General features: G+C 38.6%; 1 protein-coding gene across 6 annotated transcripts in view; it reads right to left on the reverse strand.

Moving 5' to 3' along the window:
* LOC150090521 (bifunctional peptidase and arginyl-hydroxylase JMJD5-like) overlaps nucleotides 1–19,288 on the reverse strand; it is a 153,663-nt gene that overhangs the window by 118,243 nt on the left and 16,132 nt on the right. For 2 of the 6 annotated variants that reach the window (XM_090371302.1, XM_090371294.1), the window contains exon 1: nucleotides 2,437–2,826. The exons of 3 other annotated variants lie outside the window; for them this stretch is intronic. In XM_090371302.1, the coding sequence (XP_090227428.1) occupies nucleotides 2,437–2,693 (257 nt within the window). In that variant the 5' untranslated portion in view covers nucleotides 2,694–2,826. Of the gene's footprint in view, nucleotides 1–1,580; nucleotides 1,780–2,436; nucleotides 2,827–19,288 lie in introns of those variants that run through there. One more of the 6 variants, XM_090371309.1, reaches the window with a different exon arrangement.

Raw genomic sequence — 19,288 nt, forward strand, 5'->3', positions numbered from 1 at the left:
ATGAAAAATTTTTGAGATGGGGTTGAAAAATATAAGAGGGGTTGATAAAATGAGAAATGAGGTTTTAATAAGGGTGGGTGAGAAGAGATGTTTGACTGAAATAATCAGAAAGTGGTTGGATATGTGGTGGCAAGGTGAGGTTTTGTTTATATGATGGAGGAAAAAGCTGAGGGGAAGAAGCTCAGGAAAAACCAAAGAAAGTTATGACTGATGAAATGAGAGAGGTCGTGGTATAAGGAGACGAACAGGACAGAGAGAAGTGTTTGTCCAATTGTGTACTTGGACCTGCCCTTCACAGAATACTGACAATGATAGAAAATTAGCAAAGTGCTACACTTACAATTTTAAGTTTCACAGGTCACTTTGTGTTACTCTGTCTTTCTGTAACGCAATGATAATAGTCAACTTAACAATTACATAGATTTAAATATACTAACGCACAAGGTATGCATTAGAATTACACTGTGATCAAGAAAACAGAAAAAACCTGATAAATTCACTAAACACATTTCACGATCTCAGCTTGATGTATTAATTCCAATCACTTTTTGTGTTTATTAACTATGATGAATTTGTATTAACCAAAGTAGTTCATTCATAAAATTATGAATCTTACAAATTCTGGAGTTTGGTTTTTTTTGGGAAGATCCCAACCCATTCCATTTTTTTTAATTAAAAATAAATCTCAGATGGTTGGCTAGACATTTAAAGAAGCCTACATTATGCTAGTTAATCAAAAGAACTACAATATATACTTAATAATCAACAACAAAATATACAGTTTTCCAAACACATCAAAAACTGTTTGGATATTACATTAATTATTCACTGTGCAACTTAATACACTTTCTTATTCTTAGATTTACAAGAAATTATAAGTCAGTTGAGTCCTTCACAATATTTTAGTGTTCATGGAATATATGGCAGTATTAAATCATTTTTCTTAAAAAAAAAAAAAATGATAAGAAATGAAATTCCTTAAAATAGCAACACTTACAAACATTAAAATGTTTCATGGGAATTTACATATGCATGAGCAACTGAACTAGCTCCAGAGTTAACTATACACATGATCTGAAGAACGTATATATCTAAAATTAGTGCAAAAATATTTTTCAATTGCTAATTACAATAGTGTGACTCATGACAATTTTAAATGCAAATATGGATATTGTTTCTGAAACTATGAGATTTGGCAGGAAACGATTTTCTGGGTAAGGGACACTAACCGATATATAGAAATTAACCTATAGATCGAAAACTTCTTAAAAGAAAAGTGTCAGGACGGTGCGCAATGTATGCTATTTCCCCCTGCGAAAAGGATGATGTCTAACTGATCTTTCTCTATCATGATCATATATCTTTTGAGCACAGGGTGTACGGTTCTGACCGTGTTGCAAATTATGCAAATGTGTAGATATCTCCTGCGACATATTTCCCCAGTTATTGAAATTTCCTCCTACACCCGGCCCTGCAAATGGAGGGGGCGGGGGTGGAGGAAGCCACTGCGTATTCATTGGCGAAAATTGATAAGGTTTATCAATGGCCAATCTCTCATTTCGCTGTTCCATTTCTCTTACCCAGTCTTGGCGATATCTACTTTCAGTTTGTCTTCCTCTTTCATAAACTCCTTGAGGAATATATTCTGAATTCCTAAATCCATTCCTGAATTCTCTTTTTTGAGAATAAAACGATGACCCTCGCATATCAGCTGGACACGAATGCGTTCTGTGATGTAATTTTAGGGCTGTAATATAAGGATTTTCTTCTTTTTCCGCTCCCGTTCGCAATTCTAGTCTTATAGGTTTTCCATACAAGGTTAATCCACTCATTAAAGCAAGTGTATATGCTACAGATTCCTCATGTTTGAAACTTACAAATGCAAAACTTCTATTTCGACCATCTTTGTCCTTGGGAATAGTTACGCGTTCGAGAGGGCCTGCTTGTAAAAATAGTTCATACAAAAGGTCTTCCGTTACTTTATCCGACAAGTTTCCACACCAGATGGTTCTTTCTTTTCTATCATCCATGATTATCTTCAAAAATAAAAGAACTGAAGAGGAATTTTAGTTATTTCTGTAAAAGTAAAATAATCCGCTTAGCAACCTACGCTATTAGGTTAAGCCTTTTCAGCAACTGGTGATCATAGAGGGCGCCAATAAATATTCAGCCACACATGCCGTATTTTCGTACTTTATTTTTTTAAATAAAAGCTTAATTAATTAAATTATTTGGCTCTTTATTTACACATTTACTTATTTGGTTAGTTATTATATGATACTTTATTTATAATTTGGAGATTTGCATCAATACGTAAAACGAAATGAGAAGAAAGGGGAAAAAATTCTGTTCACCATATGATTCCAATATTTTCTTTTCATAAATCTCAGAATAAATTTGTTCACAGCAATTTAATTAAGAATTTGTTATACTCACCCCAAGTAATCATCAGACCACCACCGAAAGGCATTTATTTCAAAACTTCCTTGAAGAAATAACACAGGTTTACTAAGGTGAACATACTCTCGCCAGAAGTTTTCTGGGTGTGGAAATTTAGGGACTGCGACAACCCCCTCTCGAATAGGTGAACGGTGTGAACCCAGAGGTTTCATATGACCAAATTGAACGATAAGCTGAACAAATCCAAACTGCCATCCATTTACAAAAATAAAATTAAATATAATATTGTACATAACAAACCCTTATAAGAAATGCAGCCACCAAATTATTATCGTATGTGAAGATTAATGCTATTTACGATAATTTAAACGTTGGTATAAGAACTTTGTGTAATCACTTGTCTTATGCACAAAAATAATTTCGATAGCCTTCTTTAGCTTGGCTGCGTGGTATAAACGCGAGCGCCGGTTCAAAACGTCTTTTCAACTCCGCCTGTAATACGTTTATGGTCGCTACCACAGCGGAACGCTGCACAGAATTGCAAGTACACTAAACAAAATTATTCTCGTTAGTTCAAAAAAGTGTTCAAGTTAGACTATCATCGAAAACTAACGTTCAGATTTTAACTAAACATAATTAAGGCACGAAACACATTTGCACATTAAAAATAAATAAATTAAAAAAATCACATAGCAGTGCAGTGACTGCGATAAACGAATATATGAATGACATTATTATGAAACGTCATTCCAAAAATAATAATAATAATAAAAGTTGCTTAATTAAATTCCAGCAGCAATTACGTAAATCATGCATAATCAAAAAGGCTGAAGTGTGTTGTGTGTGTGTGTCTGGAAAAGGAGGGGCGGGGAAGGACAAGTTTTCATTGCACCTGTGCAAAAAAATTATAGGAAGCAAGAATTACTGCAAGACATTTAATCTAGCTTATGAGAAATATAATTAATCTGGCCTACGGAAAAAAAAACATAGGACTTCATGGAAACCGATTGTTTCAAGCAGGATTGTCTTGTTCTGCAATCGAAGCTGATGTACAGAAATTTTCCGTTCAGCGTTAATAGTCCTTCGTTTAACGTTTCTTTGCCTAAACATATTCCTAAAGAAAACGTACAACTTAATCAAAATATGCAATCGTTCAGCCAACGTCATATTTTGATCAAACTGCCATGCCTACAAATCCGCCATTACAGAGTGGCCTGACGGTTAATATCGTAGTTTAGAGCAGTTCGCAAATATCGCAAGGGATCATGATACTGTTCGCAATGTACTCAATTCAAATATTAGATGCTGTAACAACGAGGACTACAGATGGATTGATCAAAATCTGTTCGACATGGAATGATTCTTAAAAACCTAAGTTGCACCCCTAAAAACAAAAAATCCAAATGCCTTCATGACGTCTATTAACTCGACACTGGTGTACCCATGGGGGGGAGGGATAAAGCCCCACAACATCTTGTTTGATGTTACACAACTATTGTCTCTTGATAACTTACATTCATCTACAATAAACATTACGTTTCTAAAACAACTTACAGAGGAGTTGTGTTTGCTATTTGCATGTACAAAACACGTCACAATGCTCATACGATTTTTTTTTTTTTTAATCGGCTGCCTACACCTATCTTCAATTTTTCTGGCTTTTCATCCAGCAAATGTGTTCTCCGCCCGCCCAGTGAAAAAACAGTCAGAAACATACTAGGTGTCATATATTTTTAGAAAAATATATGACAGGTATATTTTTCTTACAATGAGCCAAATTACAGAATGTCACTGATACAAAAATATTACTTGTAATTCACATCCCTAACCGAAATGATGTGTGGGTGAGGAGATGAATTACAGATGCATGATAAACAATGTTTGTACAGTACAACAGCTACCTGTAGTGCACAAATACAGTTAACCTCTTGTAAGCCCAGGAGAGTTCCTAACAGTATTTAGTATTAGTAGTTGAAAATGATGTAAGAAAGCAAGCTTATGAAGCATCAGCCAAAAAAAAAAAAAACTTCCCACATCACCTGTCCATCCCCTCCAATAATTTGTCCATTTCTTTCTTGAATTTATTCAAACCATTCACTTTTATAACAACAAATGGAGATTTGTTCCAACAATCAACCACCTACTGGCTGAAGGCAAACTTCTGCACATCTATCCTGCAATCATCCTACCCCAATTTAAATTTATTACTCCTACTCTGTGTAGCCTGGGCAAGAAGAAAATGCCATCAGCATTGGGCAAGCTCAAGCTTCCATCTGTCATTGTGGAAGTTGATAGGTTGAATAAATTTAAGGAGGAGCTGGACAGGCATTTGGAGGGAATGGTGTGATTTTTTTTTTTTTTTGGCTGATGCTGCATAAGCTCATACATTTGCTTTCTTGCATCACATGCCACTACTACTACTGCTGCTTACTATAGTCTTATTTTATGTTCCTTCCAATAAAATCATGTTGTATATCCTTTACAGTTTATATTACTAGGATGACAGATTTTAAATAATGAATATGCACAAGTTTTGTTATAAACTTTAAAAAACAGTCAGAAACATACTAGGTGGTAAAGCTGACACTTCCAAGTGGCTTTTAAAAATTCAAAACTGGCCTGCCTCTGTTGAAGATGCAGAACCACCAATGGTCTAGATCAGATGAACATGATGTTGCATGAGCTAATACCAAAACGGTATCTCACCATCCGTGACATGAAAACTTTCCTATGGAATCTGCCAATGCATTTGGACAAAAAAATTGAATGTGATATATTAGCAATTTTATATCCTAATTTCTGTATACCATATTTGCTGACTGATGATAGAAAGTAAGTACATCAATGCATGTCCATTTTCAAGAATATGTTCAAGATGAGTCAACCCTCCTTTCACAAGTATAATCCATAAACAAAGAGAGCAGTCTTCCCAGGGGGGACCTTCCATCTCTATGACCAAATGAGGCTAAGCAAGTTTGCTTGAATGTCAATAGAGCATCATTTTTGATGTTGAAATTATGGACCATAAATTCATTCCACAAGGTCAAAAAAATGTTACTCAGCATTTCTAAGAGGTCCTATTGGCACATCTGAAGATTGGTTGCTGCATTCATGACATTGCATAAATTCATACCACTCTTTATGGTCAACAATTTCTGGACAAGAACATGGCCCTGGTTCCACACTCTCTGTACTCATCAGGTTTAGCCCTCTGTGGTTTCTTTTTGTTTTCAAGAGTAAAATTTAAACTCCAAGGGTAGAAATTTAATAGCATTTTGGTGATCTAACAAAAACCAAATAAGGCACTGCAAGAGAACAAAACTGGGGTACGAGAAGTGCTTCAAGCAAGAAAATTTTGCATAGCACTTCATATATTATTTTTTACCAAAGCACTAAATTTTTATATCCTAATTTAGTTGGCACCAACCTAAAAGACTCCTTATCTTAATTTCCTACTGGATCACTTTTCAATTTCCCAAAAACATACAAGTCACAAGGCAAAAGACTGCAATATACAGATGGTCAAACACTTCTCAATGGAGTCACTGATGTTTTTAAAAAAACATAAATGGGGGTTCTAATATATGTTGCAGCATGCATGGTCATTCCTTGTTCTACAACAAAATGGATCTATCCATAAAATGTCCAATCTTCTTATTTTCAACTAACTCCATGCCTGTGTCAAACCCATGATAATTCCTTCATTATCAACATTCTGCCAAAGGCAGGTCCATGCACATATACACTCAACTATTTCTCCCTCTCCTCTGTCCTCTTCACCTCCCCCATAACCACTCCCATTTTAATTCATCCAACATAGATGGATGAATATCTCAATATCCTTCTGAGTCTCTTTCCCTCCATCACATCCTTCACAAATCCCTCAATTCAACCTAATTTCTGATTTAATTGACCAATCTTAATCTTTTCCATCCTGCTATAAACCAACATCTCAAAACTTTTCAGTCTTCTAATATCTTCTATTCTCAATCTTTGTTCCATAAAGCCATGCTCCACACCATTGTTACCAACCAATTCTTAATCTACCATATGATATTTTTCTTCACTTCTCAAAAGCTTTTTTACCCACTATTATTCTTATTTCTCTGCTGCTTTTTTCTTCTTTGACCATTAGGCTTTCCAAATACCTATGCTCCCTGACCTGTTCAATTCTCTCTCTCTCTCTCATTTATACTCCAGCATGGCCACTAGGTCGAAGGAGTTTACATTTAATAATTTTGGCATTGAATGCAATCATTAACCATATTTAGCAGTCACACAGGCTTGAATCATGATCCAACCAAATGATTGTGCATTACTGCACTCTGATGCTTGACCACTCAGTTAGTCAGGCATGAAAGAAAAACACACACTCTTTCCACGACTCTTCCTATTTCAATATTTAACTTGCATGTTTCTCTTCCCCTTCTGATAACCTTTGTCGTCTCAGTATTTATTCTCATTGCAAACCTATCACAACTTTCCTTCAGCTTAATTAACTAATTTCTGCAATCCATCCTCCAAATCTACCACCAACACCACCACATCTGCAAATCTAACATGCTCAATAACCTTCCTCTCATACAAATCTCCTTCATCCATATTGCTTTATCAAATATCCCTCATCCATTTATCACAAGATATGGCATAAGAACTGATTATTTTTAAATTTTTAGCCCATTTCAAAACATGATGTTAGAAATATTTGTTTTAAAACCTGAGCCTGTTTCAAAAATATGAGAACAAGTTTAAAACATTTTAGCCCTTTCAAAACCAGAGATGAAACTAGTTATTTTAAAACGCTTAGACTCTGATTCAAAAAACTCAAATGAAATTACTTATTATATATATATATATATATAAAACAGTTCACCAGTCAATGGGATATAGAGGGTTTCCCTTGAGGAAATTAGGCACTGCTGGTTTTCTTTTTCTTTAATTTACTTCTTTTCTGCTGGTTTTGTTTTTTCTTTAATTTATTTCTTTTCTATGTAATTTAATCAACCCAATCTGCAATAATCTGTTTGAGAGAATTCAGAGTTTTTTCAGAATTCTGGCATCTGATTATAGCCTACTGGTTTTTAAATGCCTAGAAATAGCACTTGGTATTTCCAAGTGCATTCCAAGTCTCACTGGTTGACTCACGATTTGCAGTGTCCTTAATTTTATATCATGCACGGTCATGGTTTGGTTTGGAGTGTTCTTAGATTGGTGAATAATTGGCAACGTGTTTCTATCAGTTTCACTCTGCTTTTTTTTTTTTCACTCTGTTCTTAATTTATAAAAAAATTCTTATAGTATTCCTCATGTTAATTTATTTGCATTTCAAGGTACTCACTGTGAAACAGACACAATGGTGGCACTTTCAATAATTTTTTTTTTTTTTTTTATGTAAACCCCAAAAATGAGAGGTATTAGAACCTATAGTACTTAGTACCATGCTTGGGTTGGAGGTTGAGAAGACGAAAGAAGATATTTGTTGACATTGGACTTGAACTTCTGTAGATTGTAATTTTCAGGAAATACGTATGAAGGAAGATTGTTCCAGAAAACGGCAGTTGAATGAATAAATGAGGAAGATGAAAAGTTGGTTCTGTGGGTTTGAAGCTGGACAGTAAATGGATGTTGGCTGGTGGCGGCACGTGTTCGGACTGTTTTGAAAAAGAGCGCGGGAATTATAGAAGCCAACTCAGAAGAACAGTGCCCATGGAAGTATCTGTAGAAGAGGCATGCAGCAGAAACAGTGCGTCTATGAGACAGCGAGTGGAGAGAATCTGTTAGAGATGAATCATTAATTAACCTAACTGCCCTCTTCTGAATGGAATCAAGAAGCCCGAGAGAGGTTTTGGGGGCACCACCCCAGATGTGGCAACAATATTCCATGGCAGGGCGGATTTGCGACTTATACAGAGTGAGCAGCTGTTTGGAAGAAAAGTAACGCCGAGAGCGAAAGAGAAAACCAAGTTTTTTAGATGCAGAAGAAGCAATATTTGTAAGGTGCTTGTGCCAAGAGAGATTAGAAGTCAGGGTAATCCCCAAAAGAGATATATCATTTTGCCTAGAAATCTGAGTGTCACTAAAGATAAGCATAGGAGCAGAAGAATCCTTTTTGCGAGATATAAGACAAGACTGAGTTTTAGAAGGGTTGAAATCAACTAAGTTGTCTTTGCCCCACTGGAGAATTACCTGAAGATTGGCATTTAAGGAATTGGTAGCAGATTTTCGAGAAGTTGAAGCTGATTGAGCAGAACAAGGTTTCTCAAAATGGAAAGTTGAATGCAATGTGCTATCATTGGCAAAACTATGGATAGGATTTCCAGTCAATGGAAGAAGGTCATTGATATACAAGAGGAAAAGAGTGGGGGAAAGAACTGAACCTTGGGGGACACCAACATTAATGGAGAAGTTATAAGAGAGAGAGAGCCATCTACCATCACCCTCAGTGAGCGATCAGAGAGACAACTGGATAACCAATTACAAAAAACAGTTGGCAAACCATAAGATGGAAGCTTGTTTAGAAGACCTTTATGCCAAACACGATCAAAAGCCTTTGAGATGTCAAGAGCAACTACTTGTGTTTCACCGAATCTTTTCATTGAATTAGTCCATAAATGGGTAACATAAGCCAGAATATCACCAGTGGATCGACACTTACGGAATCAGTACTGGCGATTGTTGATCAGACAGAAGGTTTCTGGGTAGTTTAAGAGCCGGCGGTTAACTGATTTCTCCATTACTTTAGAAAGAGTAGAAATAATTGCAATGGGACGATAATTGGATGGGAGGGATTTGTCACCCTTTTTAGGAACTGGCTGGATATGAGCAAATTTCCAAGCAGAAGGAAAAACACCTTTGGAATAAGAAAGTGAAAAAAGGCGGCAAAGAACAGGAGTAAGTTCAGGAGCACAGGTTTTGAGAACAAGTGGAGAAATACCATCAGGACCTGGAGCTTTTTTAGCATCAAGATTCATCAAAATCCTTCTGATATCCTTTTGACGGAAGACCACAGGAGGCATTGAATGGAGCGTGTTGGGAATGGTGGGAGGTGTTTTACCAAGATCATTAATACATGAGCTGGAAGAAAAATGGGATGCTAGCAGGTCAGCTTTATCTTTGGCTGAAGTGACAACAGAACCATCTGGTTTGGACAGAGGTGGGAGCAGAGATGGGCAAAATTTGCGGCCAATAGCTTTGGCAAGAGACCAGAATGCTCGGCTACCATTAGAGCAAGAAGCAAGTTTTCTACTCTTAGCCTGTTCAAACTCTAGTTTGGACTGATTAATAACTGCTTTACAATTGTTGCGAGCTTTGGTGTAGGCAGAAAATGAAACTGAAGATTTAGAAACAAGCCAATTACGATATGCAACATTCTTTTCTTGGACAGCCTTAACACATTTATTGGAAAACCAAGGTTTAGATAAAGGACGAGATTTTAAAGTGGAGTGTGGGATAAAGGATTCCATTCCTGCAAGATTAATTTCACTGACACGACCTGAGCAAACGTTGACATCAGAAGTTTTGAAACCGTAATCCGACCAAGGAAAAGAAGAAAAGAAATCTCGCAGGTCATCCCATTTTGCATTCTTGTAATGCCATACAACACGAGGTTGGGAATAGCCATGAGATAAAGGTTCCACTGGAGAAGAGACAATCACCAAGTTGTTATTTGAAGTGCCTAAAGGACCTCTCACTTCGACCATGTACTTAGAAGGGTTGTTTGTGAGAAAAAGATCAAGCGTATGATTAGGATTGTCCGGTATTGCGAAAATTTATTTTTATTTTGTTACACAGAGCATTAATAAACTACAATAAATAAATTAGCTTTCGGCTGGGTGGCAGCCTTCATCGGATTAAAATACATGAATGGCAGTTGGAATAGAGATGCACTGCCAGGATGGTGCCTCACGCACCATCCTGGTATTTTAATTTTAAAGTATTTTAATCCGATGAAGGCTGCCACCCAGCCGAAAGCTAATTTATTTATTGTAGTTTATTAATGCTCTGTGTAACAAAATAAAAATAAATTTTCGCATTATGAATCCAGAGCACGTAGGCCTGTTTTATTATGTCCGGTATTCTTGTACGTAAATGAACAATCTGTGCTAGGCCATTAGTTATTGCAAAACCCTCAGCATCTCGACCTGCTGGGTCGGCGTGACTAGAAAACGGAAGCCAGCTGGAGTTGTGAACATTAAAATCACCAAGGAAAATTACCTCACTGTTAGGAAAGTTGGACTGGAGAAAGTCAAGTTGCAAAGAGAGGAAGTCAAAGAGCTCCAAGTGATTAGTGGAGTTGGGAGAACGGTAGAGACAACAGATGAATTTGACACAATGAGGTAGAGAGATTTTAAGCCAGAGAAGATCAAAGCATTAGCATTAGTAGAGGCATTTGATGCAAGAAAGCAAGCTTATGCAGCATCAGCCAAAAAAAAAAAAAAACCCACTTCCACTTCACCCCTCTGTTCGTTCAAAATACCTGTCCAGCTGAGCCTTAAACTTATTTAGGCTATCAACCTCCACCACAAGGAATGGAAGTCTGTTCCACCAACCAACCACCCGCTGCCTAAAGGCAAATTTCCGCACGTCTATCCTACATCTGTCTTTCCTCAATTTGAATTTATGCCCTCTCAGGTGATTTTTCTGAGCTAGAGGAAGAATCCCATTAGCATTGAGCATGCGTAAACCATTCAAGGCTTTATACACCTCTATCAAATCACCTCGCTGGTGCCTAGTCTCCAGACACTGTAATTTGCAAAACTTAAGCCTTTCTTCGTAAGAGCACCCCTTTGTTCCATTCACTAATCTTGTTGCCCTTCTCTGTACTCGTTCCAGCAGCTCTACATCGTTCTTGAAATGAGGCCTCCAGATCTGTATACAGTACTCTAGGTGTGGCCTGACCATTGCCTTATACAATGGAATAATCACCTCCTTATCCCTGCTGGAAAAATTCCTGTATATCATTGACAATACTCCATGAGCTACTCTTGCAGCCCGTCTGCACTGCTCAGAGAACTTCATATCTGCCTGCACAACCACCCCCAAGTCCCTTTCATTCTCTAATACTGTCAGTGTAGTACCACAGAGTTGATATGTTGCTCTGGGGTTGCTGTTTCCCATGTGTAGTACTTTACATTTGTCAATGTTAAACTTCATTTGCCACCTCTCAGCCCATCTGCTCAACCTTTCCAGATCCTGTTGCAGCAGCATAGTGTCAGTAGTGTCCTTGACAACCCTGCCAACCTTTGTATCGTCTGCAAACTTGGACATTAAGCCCGATATACCATCATCAATATCATTTATAAATACAGAAAACAATAATGGACCCAACACTGAGCCCTGAGGGACTCCACTAATAACATCAGTCCACGATGAGCAGTGTCCATTGATTACCACTCTCTGTCTTCTCCCCCTCAACCACCCCTTTATCCATAGCAGCAATTTGCCTCCAATGTCACACTGCTCCAATTTGTGTAGCAGTCTTCCAGGTGCAACAGTATCAAAAGCCTTTCTAAGATCCAAGTATATAATATCAAAGTTATTCCCTGCATCCAGTTCTTTTGTGACTGCATCATAGTATCCAATGAAGTTGGTCAGGCAAGACTTCCCCTTAACAAAACCATGCTGTGTCTGAGCTATAATTGAAGTCTGGTCTAAATGATCCTGCAGTGCTTCTTTAACCAGTGCCTCCATTAATTTTCCTGGAACAGAAGTTAAGCTCACAGGTCTATAATTACTTGTGTCAGCCTTTGATCCTCCTTTGTGAATTGAGGTCACATTTGCACATTTCCAGTCTATGGGTACCTCCCCTGAGTCCAAGGAAGCTTTCATAATTATGGCTAAGGGTTTGCTTACTTCCTTTGCTGCCTACTTTAATATAACTGGATAGTTCCCATCCACCCCGGGTGCCTTTCTTGTGTTTATCTTCAACAGTTTCTCCTCCACTTTACTCCCAGTTATTTCAAGATTCTGTAGCTTACTGCTAGAGTTGAATACACCTCTGGCATTCCCCTTGCTGAATAACTCCTCATGTGTGAATGTCGATGCAAAATATTCATTTAGATTGTTAGCTACCTGAGCAGAATCATCAACAGTTGACCCATCAATATCAAGTGGACCAATCTGATTCATCCCCTTCCTTCTAGAGTTTACATAAGTAAAGAACTCTTTGCTGTTTTTCTTTGCATCCCTTGCCAAGGATTTCTCGTAATCTGCCTTCGCCTGCCTAACCTCCTTTGTAACTTGGTTGCATATCAACTTGTATCTATCATAGGCTTCTGTGTCATGTGTTAATTTGTAAGTATCCCATGCATTTTTCTTCTCTGCCATATGCCTTATTAGTATTTTCTTCTCTGCCATATGCCTCATCTGACATCCATTTTGGCCTAAACCTTGAACAATATTTCTTAGTTGGTATGTAAAGCCTAGTAGCTTCCAAGATAAGTTCTTTAGCATTAGCATTAGTAGAGGCATTTGATGCAAGAAAGCAAGCTTATGCAGCATCAGCCAAAAAAAAAAAAAAAAAACCCACTTCCACTTCACCCCTCTGTTCGTTCAAAATACCTGTCCAACTGAGCCTTAAACTTATTTAGGCTGTCATCCTCCACCACAAGGGATGGAAGTCTGTTCCACCAACCAACCACCCGCTGGCTAAAGGCAAATTTCCGCACGTCTATCCTACATCTGTCTTTCCTCAATTTGAATTTATGCCCTCTCAGGTGATTTTTCTGAGCTAGAGGAAGAATCCCAACAGCATTGAGCATGCTTAAACCATTCAAGGCTTTATACACCTCTATCAGATCACCTCGCTGGTGCCTAGTCTCCAGACACTGTAATTTGCAAAACTTGAGCACTCCTTTGTTCCATTCACTAATCTTGTTGCCCTTCTCTGTACTCATTCCAGCAGCTCTACATCCTTCCTGAAATGAGTCCTCCAGACCTGTATAGAGTACTCTAGGTGTGGCCTGACCATTGCCTTATACAAGGGAATAATCACCTCCTTATCCCTGCTGGAAATATTCCTGTATATCATTGACAATACCCATGAGCTACTCTTGCAGCCCGTCTGCACTGCTCAGAGAAGTTCATATCTGCCTGCACAACCAGCCCCAGGTCCCTTTCATTCTCTACCACTGTCAATGTAGTACCATAGAGTTGATACGTTGCTCTGGGGTTGCTGTTTAACATATGTAGTACTTTACATTTGTCAATGTTAAACTTCATTTGCCACCTCTCAGCCCATCTGCTCAACCTTTCCAGATCCTGTTACAGCACCATAGTGTCAGTAGTGTCCTTGATGACCCTGCCAACCTTCGTATCATCTGCAAACTTGGACATTAAGCTTGATATACCATCATCAATATCATTTATAAATACAGAAAACAATAATGGACCCAACACTGAACCCTGAGGGACTCCACTAATAACATTAGTCCACGATGAGCAGTATCCATTGATTACCACTCTCTGTTTTCTCCCCCTCAACTACCCCTTTATCTATAGCAGCAATTTGCCTCCAGTGCCACACTGCTCCAATTTGTTCAGCAGTCTTCCAAGTGCAACAGTATCAAAAGCCTTTCTAAAATCCGAATATATGATATCAAAGTTATTCCCTGCATCCCATTCCTTTGTGACCATAGTATCCAATCAAATTGGTCAGGCACGACTTTCCGTTAACAAAACCATGCTGTGTCCGAGCTATAACTGAAGTCTTGTCTAGATGAACCTGCAGTGCTTCTTTAACCAGTGCCTCCATTAATTTTCCTGGAACAGAAGTTAAACTCACAGGTCTATAATTACTTGTGTCAGCCTTTGATCCTCCTTTGTGAATTGGGGTCACATTTGCACATCTCCAGTCTGTGGGTACCTCTCCTGAGTCCAAGGAAGCTATCATAATTATGGCTAAGGGTTTGCTTAATTCCTTTAATATAACTGGATAGATCCCATCCACCCCAGGTGCCTTTCTTGTGTTTATCTTCAACAATTTCTCCTCCACTTTACTCTCAGTTATTACAAGATTCTCTAGCTTACTGCCAGAGTTGAATACACCTCTGGCATTCCCCTCACTGAATAAATCCTCATGTGTGAATGTCTATGCAAAATATTCATTTAGTTTATTAGCTACCTGAGCAGGATCATCAACAGTTGACCCATCGATATCAAGTGGACCAATCTGATTCATCCCCTTCCTTCTAGAGTTTATATAAGTAAAGAACTCTTTGCTGTTTTTCTTTGCATCCCTTGCCAAAGATTTCTCATAATCTGCCTTCGCCTGCCTAACCTCCTTTGTAACTTGGTTACAGATCAACTTGTATCTATCATAGGCTTCTGTGTCACGTGTTAATTTGTATGTATCCCATGCATTTTTCTTCTCTGCCATATGTCTCATTAATTCATCTAACATCCATTTAGGCCTAAACCTTGAACAATATTTCTTAGTTGGTATGTAAAGCGTAGTAGCTTCCAAGATAAGTTCTTTGAATGCTTCCCATTTTGAATTTGCTGTTGGTAACATCATCAGTTGGCCCCACTGTATAGAATTTAAATACTGTCTCAGTCCATCGTAGTCGCCTTTACGAAAGCAATAACCCTTCCCTTTACCCCTAATGGTAGTTACCTCTGAGTAAATCCCACTTCAGCACACCATGATCACTGCCACCTAGTGGTTCATTTATCTGCAGATTCTTAATGCATGAAGAATCACTGCTGATAATCAAATCAAGCGTATTACTCCCTCTAGTTGCCTCCCGAACATGCTGATTTAGAAAACAATCATCCAATAAATCCACAAAAGCCTTGCTAGTGTGTGAGTGACCAACCCACAAATTCCAGTCAATATCTGGGAAATTAAAATCCCCATTATGAGACTCTCTGATTTACTGGCCCACTCTATTTTCCTGTACAGTTTCTTATTATACTCATCAGAGTCATTAGGCCTATAGCACACTCCTACCTCTCAATTTTGATCTCCCAATGCTTATGTCACACCAAACTGACTCGACACTGCACTGTCTAGCGATGTCGACTGGCTTCACTTCCTTGGATTTTGTGTTTCTTTACTAATAGCATAACCCCCTCCCTTCCTATCCTGTCTATCCTTTCTGCAGATGTTGTACTCCACAAATTCCAGTTCTGCATTCCTTATATCTGTGTGACACCAGGTCTCTGAAATCCCAACAATATCTGCCTTTGATGTTTTGAGCAATACCTCAAATTCATCAAATTTATTTACTAAACTCCTAGCATTGGTGTACATGCAAGTATACATGCATCTGTCTCCCCCAAGCTAGTAGTTTTCTGACCCACCTAACACTGCCTCGATAGCATCAGCAAATATTCTTGCACCCTTTCTATTTAAGTGTATCCCATTCCTGTAGAAGCAGTCTCTCCTGTTAAAAAGTACAGTCCAGGCTGAAAAAAATTATATGAAGATTGTAATTCGTTTTACTGTGATACTAAAATATTATATAAACTGTGCTGCCATTTTATTAGGTACACCTACCTGGTAGTGCTTTGAGCCTCCTTTAGCCTTCAAAACAGCCTGAATTCATCTAGGCATGGATTGAACAAGATGCTGAAAACATGCAGGAACGGAGTACCATGCAGACATGAGTGTGTCACACAGTTCCTTGAGATTCGACGGAGGTGTAGGACTGCAGCAAACACCCCTTTCCAAAGATGTCCAATAGGATTGAGATCCAGGGACTGAGTCTGCCACTGCAGCAAAAAAATGTCATTGTCGTGTTCCTGGAACCATTCCATAGTGAATCGGGCTTTGTGCACCGGCGCATTATTCTGCTGGAAGTAACCATCTGACTGAGGATAAACTGTCAACATGAAAGGATGAACTTGGTCAGAAATGATGTTTAGGTACAATGTGGCATTCAGATGTGAATCTATGGGTATCAATGGACCCAACGTTTGCCAAGAAAACATTCCCCACACCATAACACTGACCCCACCACTTTGCACAGTAGTCATCAGACATGACGGGTCCATGGATTCATGTTGTTTTTGCCAAATTCTGAGCCTTCCATCAACATGAGGCACCAAGAACTTAGCAACTAAACAAGCAACTGTTTTCCAATCCTCGATAGTCCAGTGCTGGTGTTGCTGTGCCCAGAGGAGGCATGCTCTCTTGTTCTTCATTGATAACAAAGGTATGCGATGTGGCCGTCAGCTGATGTAGCCCATTCGCGACTAGTGATCCGTTATGATATTTTGTTCTACGCACTAAGGTTGTATTCTGACGTGATGTGCGACATTGTGGCCCATCTGTTTGCTTGCACAATTCTAGCCATCCTCCTCTGACCTCTCTCATCAACAAGCAATTTTCTTCCACAGGAGTGCCATTGAGAGGATATTTTCTGTTCGTTGCACCATTCTCGATACACCCTTGAAACTGTGGTGTGAAAAGTTCAGGAGAACTGCTGTTTCAGAGATGCTTTGTCCAGCACGTCTTGCACCTACTACCATGCCACGCTTGAAGTCCGTTAGATCACTCCTTTTCCCCATTCTTGCTATGGTTTGTATGCTTAACTGATACTAGAAAGGTTGTTCTGCTGCATTTATATCCAAAATGTGGTCATGTGGCTTGCAACGTTGTGGGACAAACCATTTGTGTGCACAGCAGGGGTGTACCTAATAAAGTGGCAGCAGTGTATATAAAAATATATACTGTACAATATTTTCATTTCCATTAATTGCTTTTCTCTTCTTACAAATAAAATATCTTTAAAAAATGTATTATTCCTATTACTGTATTGTTAGACAATGCTTTTGTTTCTATTATTTTATTTTATGAATTAAAATTTATTTATTTTTGATATTATTATTATTTATTATTATTAGATATACAGTATGTACCAAAAAAAAAAAAAAAAAAAAAGTAAAATTTTGACACTTTTGGGGGACCTCATTGGTACAAAATATGAAAATTTAGGTCACTTGAACTATATATTAACAAGATTTTACTGCATTAACAACTCCAAGTTTTATTTATTTTTTTGACAGTTTGCTACATTCAACTCTTTGGGGACCACAGCCTTAATGTTCAGTACCAAACATTCACAGTAAAATTGCAATAAAAAAAAAAAAAAAAAAGGTAAAGGCAAACTGCAGCCATTATCAATCCACTGCAGGATAGAAGCTTTGTTGTTGTTTTGGTTTTTAGGAGCATTAGCAACTAAGGCCATATTGCTCCGGGATATGCGGTGGTCATTCCCTGACCTTTCCGCATCCTCCGTATTTGGTGGTGACGAGCTCGAACCTCAGTCTAATCGCAGAATAGAAGCCTCCTCAACAATTCATGTTAAGGGAAATGGACCATAATCTGCCACACTGGTCCAGTGTGGGCTGGCAGATTGATTGTAGTTGGCAGTCAGGGGCTTGAACCCCGTCTACTCAAACAGCATGTGCTACTGCACTCCCACTCCTGATCACTCGGTTATGGAGGCCTTACAATAACCCATTGCTAAATCAGGAAGAAAAACAACGGGGGGCTCCCAATACTTGAGCTATAGAAGAGAAAGACTAGTGAGTAACCTTGAGTTACCTGTTATTTTTTTTTTCCTGATACAAGTCACATGGATGTCAATTTGATCCACCCTCCCCTCATTTTGGTGTTTTCATGCTCTTCAGCCACTCTGTTCATCCAAAGTTCAGATCCTGCAAAATGAGTTTTTATGCACCTACCAATGAATTAAGGATTTTTACACGTAAACAAAAGATAATATACTTGATCACCACACTAATTCTCTGGCAGAGTGTGTTTAGATGTCAAAATCCTTACTGCAATTTTTACTGTAAATGTTTTATTATATAAGTAGTAATTTTGCACTGGAGGACTAAAGTATTTGGTCCAAAATATACCATGTTCTGTATTCTTCATAGCACAGAACATTAGCATTAGTAGAGGCATTTGATGCAAGAAAGCAAGCTTATGCAGCATCAGCCAAAAAAAAAAAAACCTACTTCCACTTCACCCCTCTGTTCGTTCAAAATACCTGTCCAGCTGAGCCTTAAACTTATTTAGGCTATCAACCTCCACGACAAGGGATGGAAGTCTGTTCCACCAACCAACCACCCGCTGGCTAAAGGCAAATTTCCGCATGTCTATCCTACATCTGTCTTTCCTCAATTTGAATTTATGCCCTCTCAGGTGATTATTCTGAGCTAGAGGAAGAATCCCATCAGCATTGAGCATGCTCAAACCATTCAAGGCTTTATACACCTCTATCAGATCACCTCGCTGGTGCCTAGTCTCCAGACACTGTAATTTGCAAAACTTAAGCCTTTCTTCGTAAGAGCACCCCTTTGTTCCATTCACTAATCTTGTTGCCCTTCTCTGTACTCGTTCCAGCAGCTCTACATCCTTCTTGAAATGAGGCCTCCAGACCTGTATACAGTACTCTAGGTGTGGCCTGACCAGGGAATAATCACCTCCTTATCCCTGCTGGAAAAATTCCTGTATATCATTGACAATACTCCATGAGCTACTCTTGCAGCCCGTCTGCACTACTCAGAGAACTTCATATCTGCCTGCACAACCACCCCCAAGTCTCTTTCATTCTCTACCACTGTCAGTGTAGTACCACAGAGTTGATACGTTGCTCTGGGGTTGCTGTTTCCCATGTGTAGTGCTTTACATTTGTCAATGTTAAACTTCATTTGCCACCTCTCAGCCCATCTGCTCAACCTTTCCAGATCCTGTTGCAGCAGCATAGTGTCAGTAGTGTCCTTGACAACCCTGCCAACCTTTGTATCGTCTGCAAACTTGGACATTAAGCTTGATATACCATCATCAATACCATTTATAAATACAGAAAACAATAATGGACCCAACACTGAGCCCTGAGGGACTTCACTAATAACATTAGTCCACGATGAGCAG

The sequence above is a fragment of the Mastigoproctus giganteus genome, chromosome 1 (genome assembly GCF_048544385.1).
Source record: "Mastigoproctus giganteus isolate SK-2022 chromosome 1, ASM4854438v1, whole genome shotgun sequence".
NCBI classification, from domain to species: domain Eukaryota; kingdom Metazoa; phylum Arthropoda; class Arachnida; order Uropygi; family Thelyphonidae; genus Mastigoproctus; species Mastigoproctus giganteus.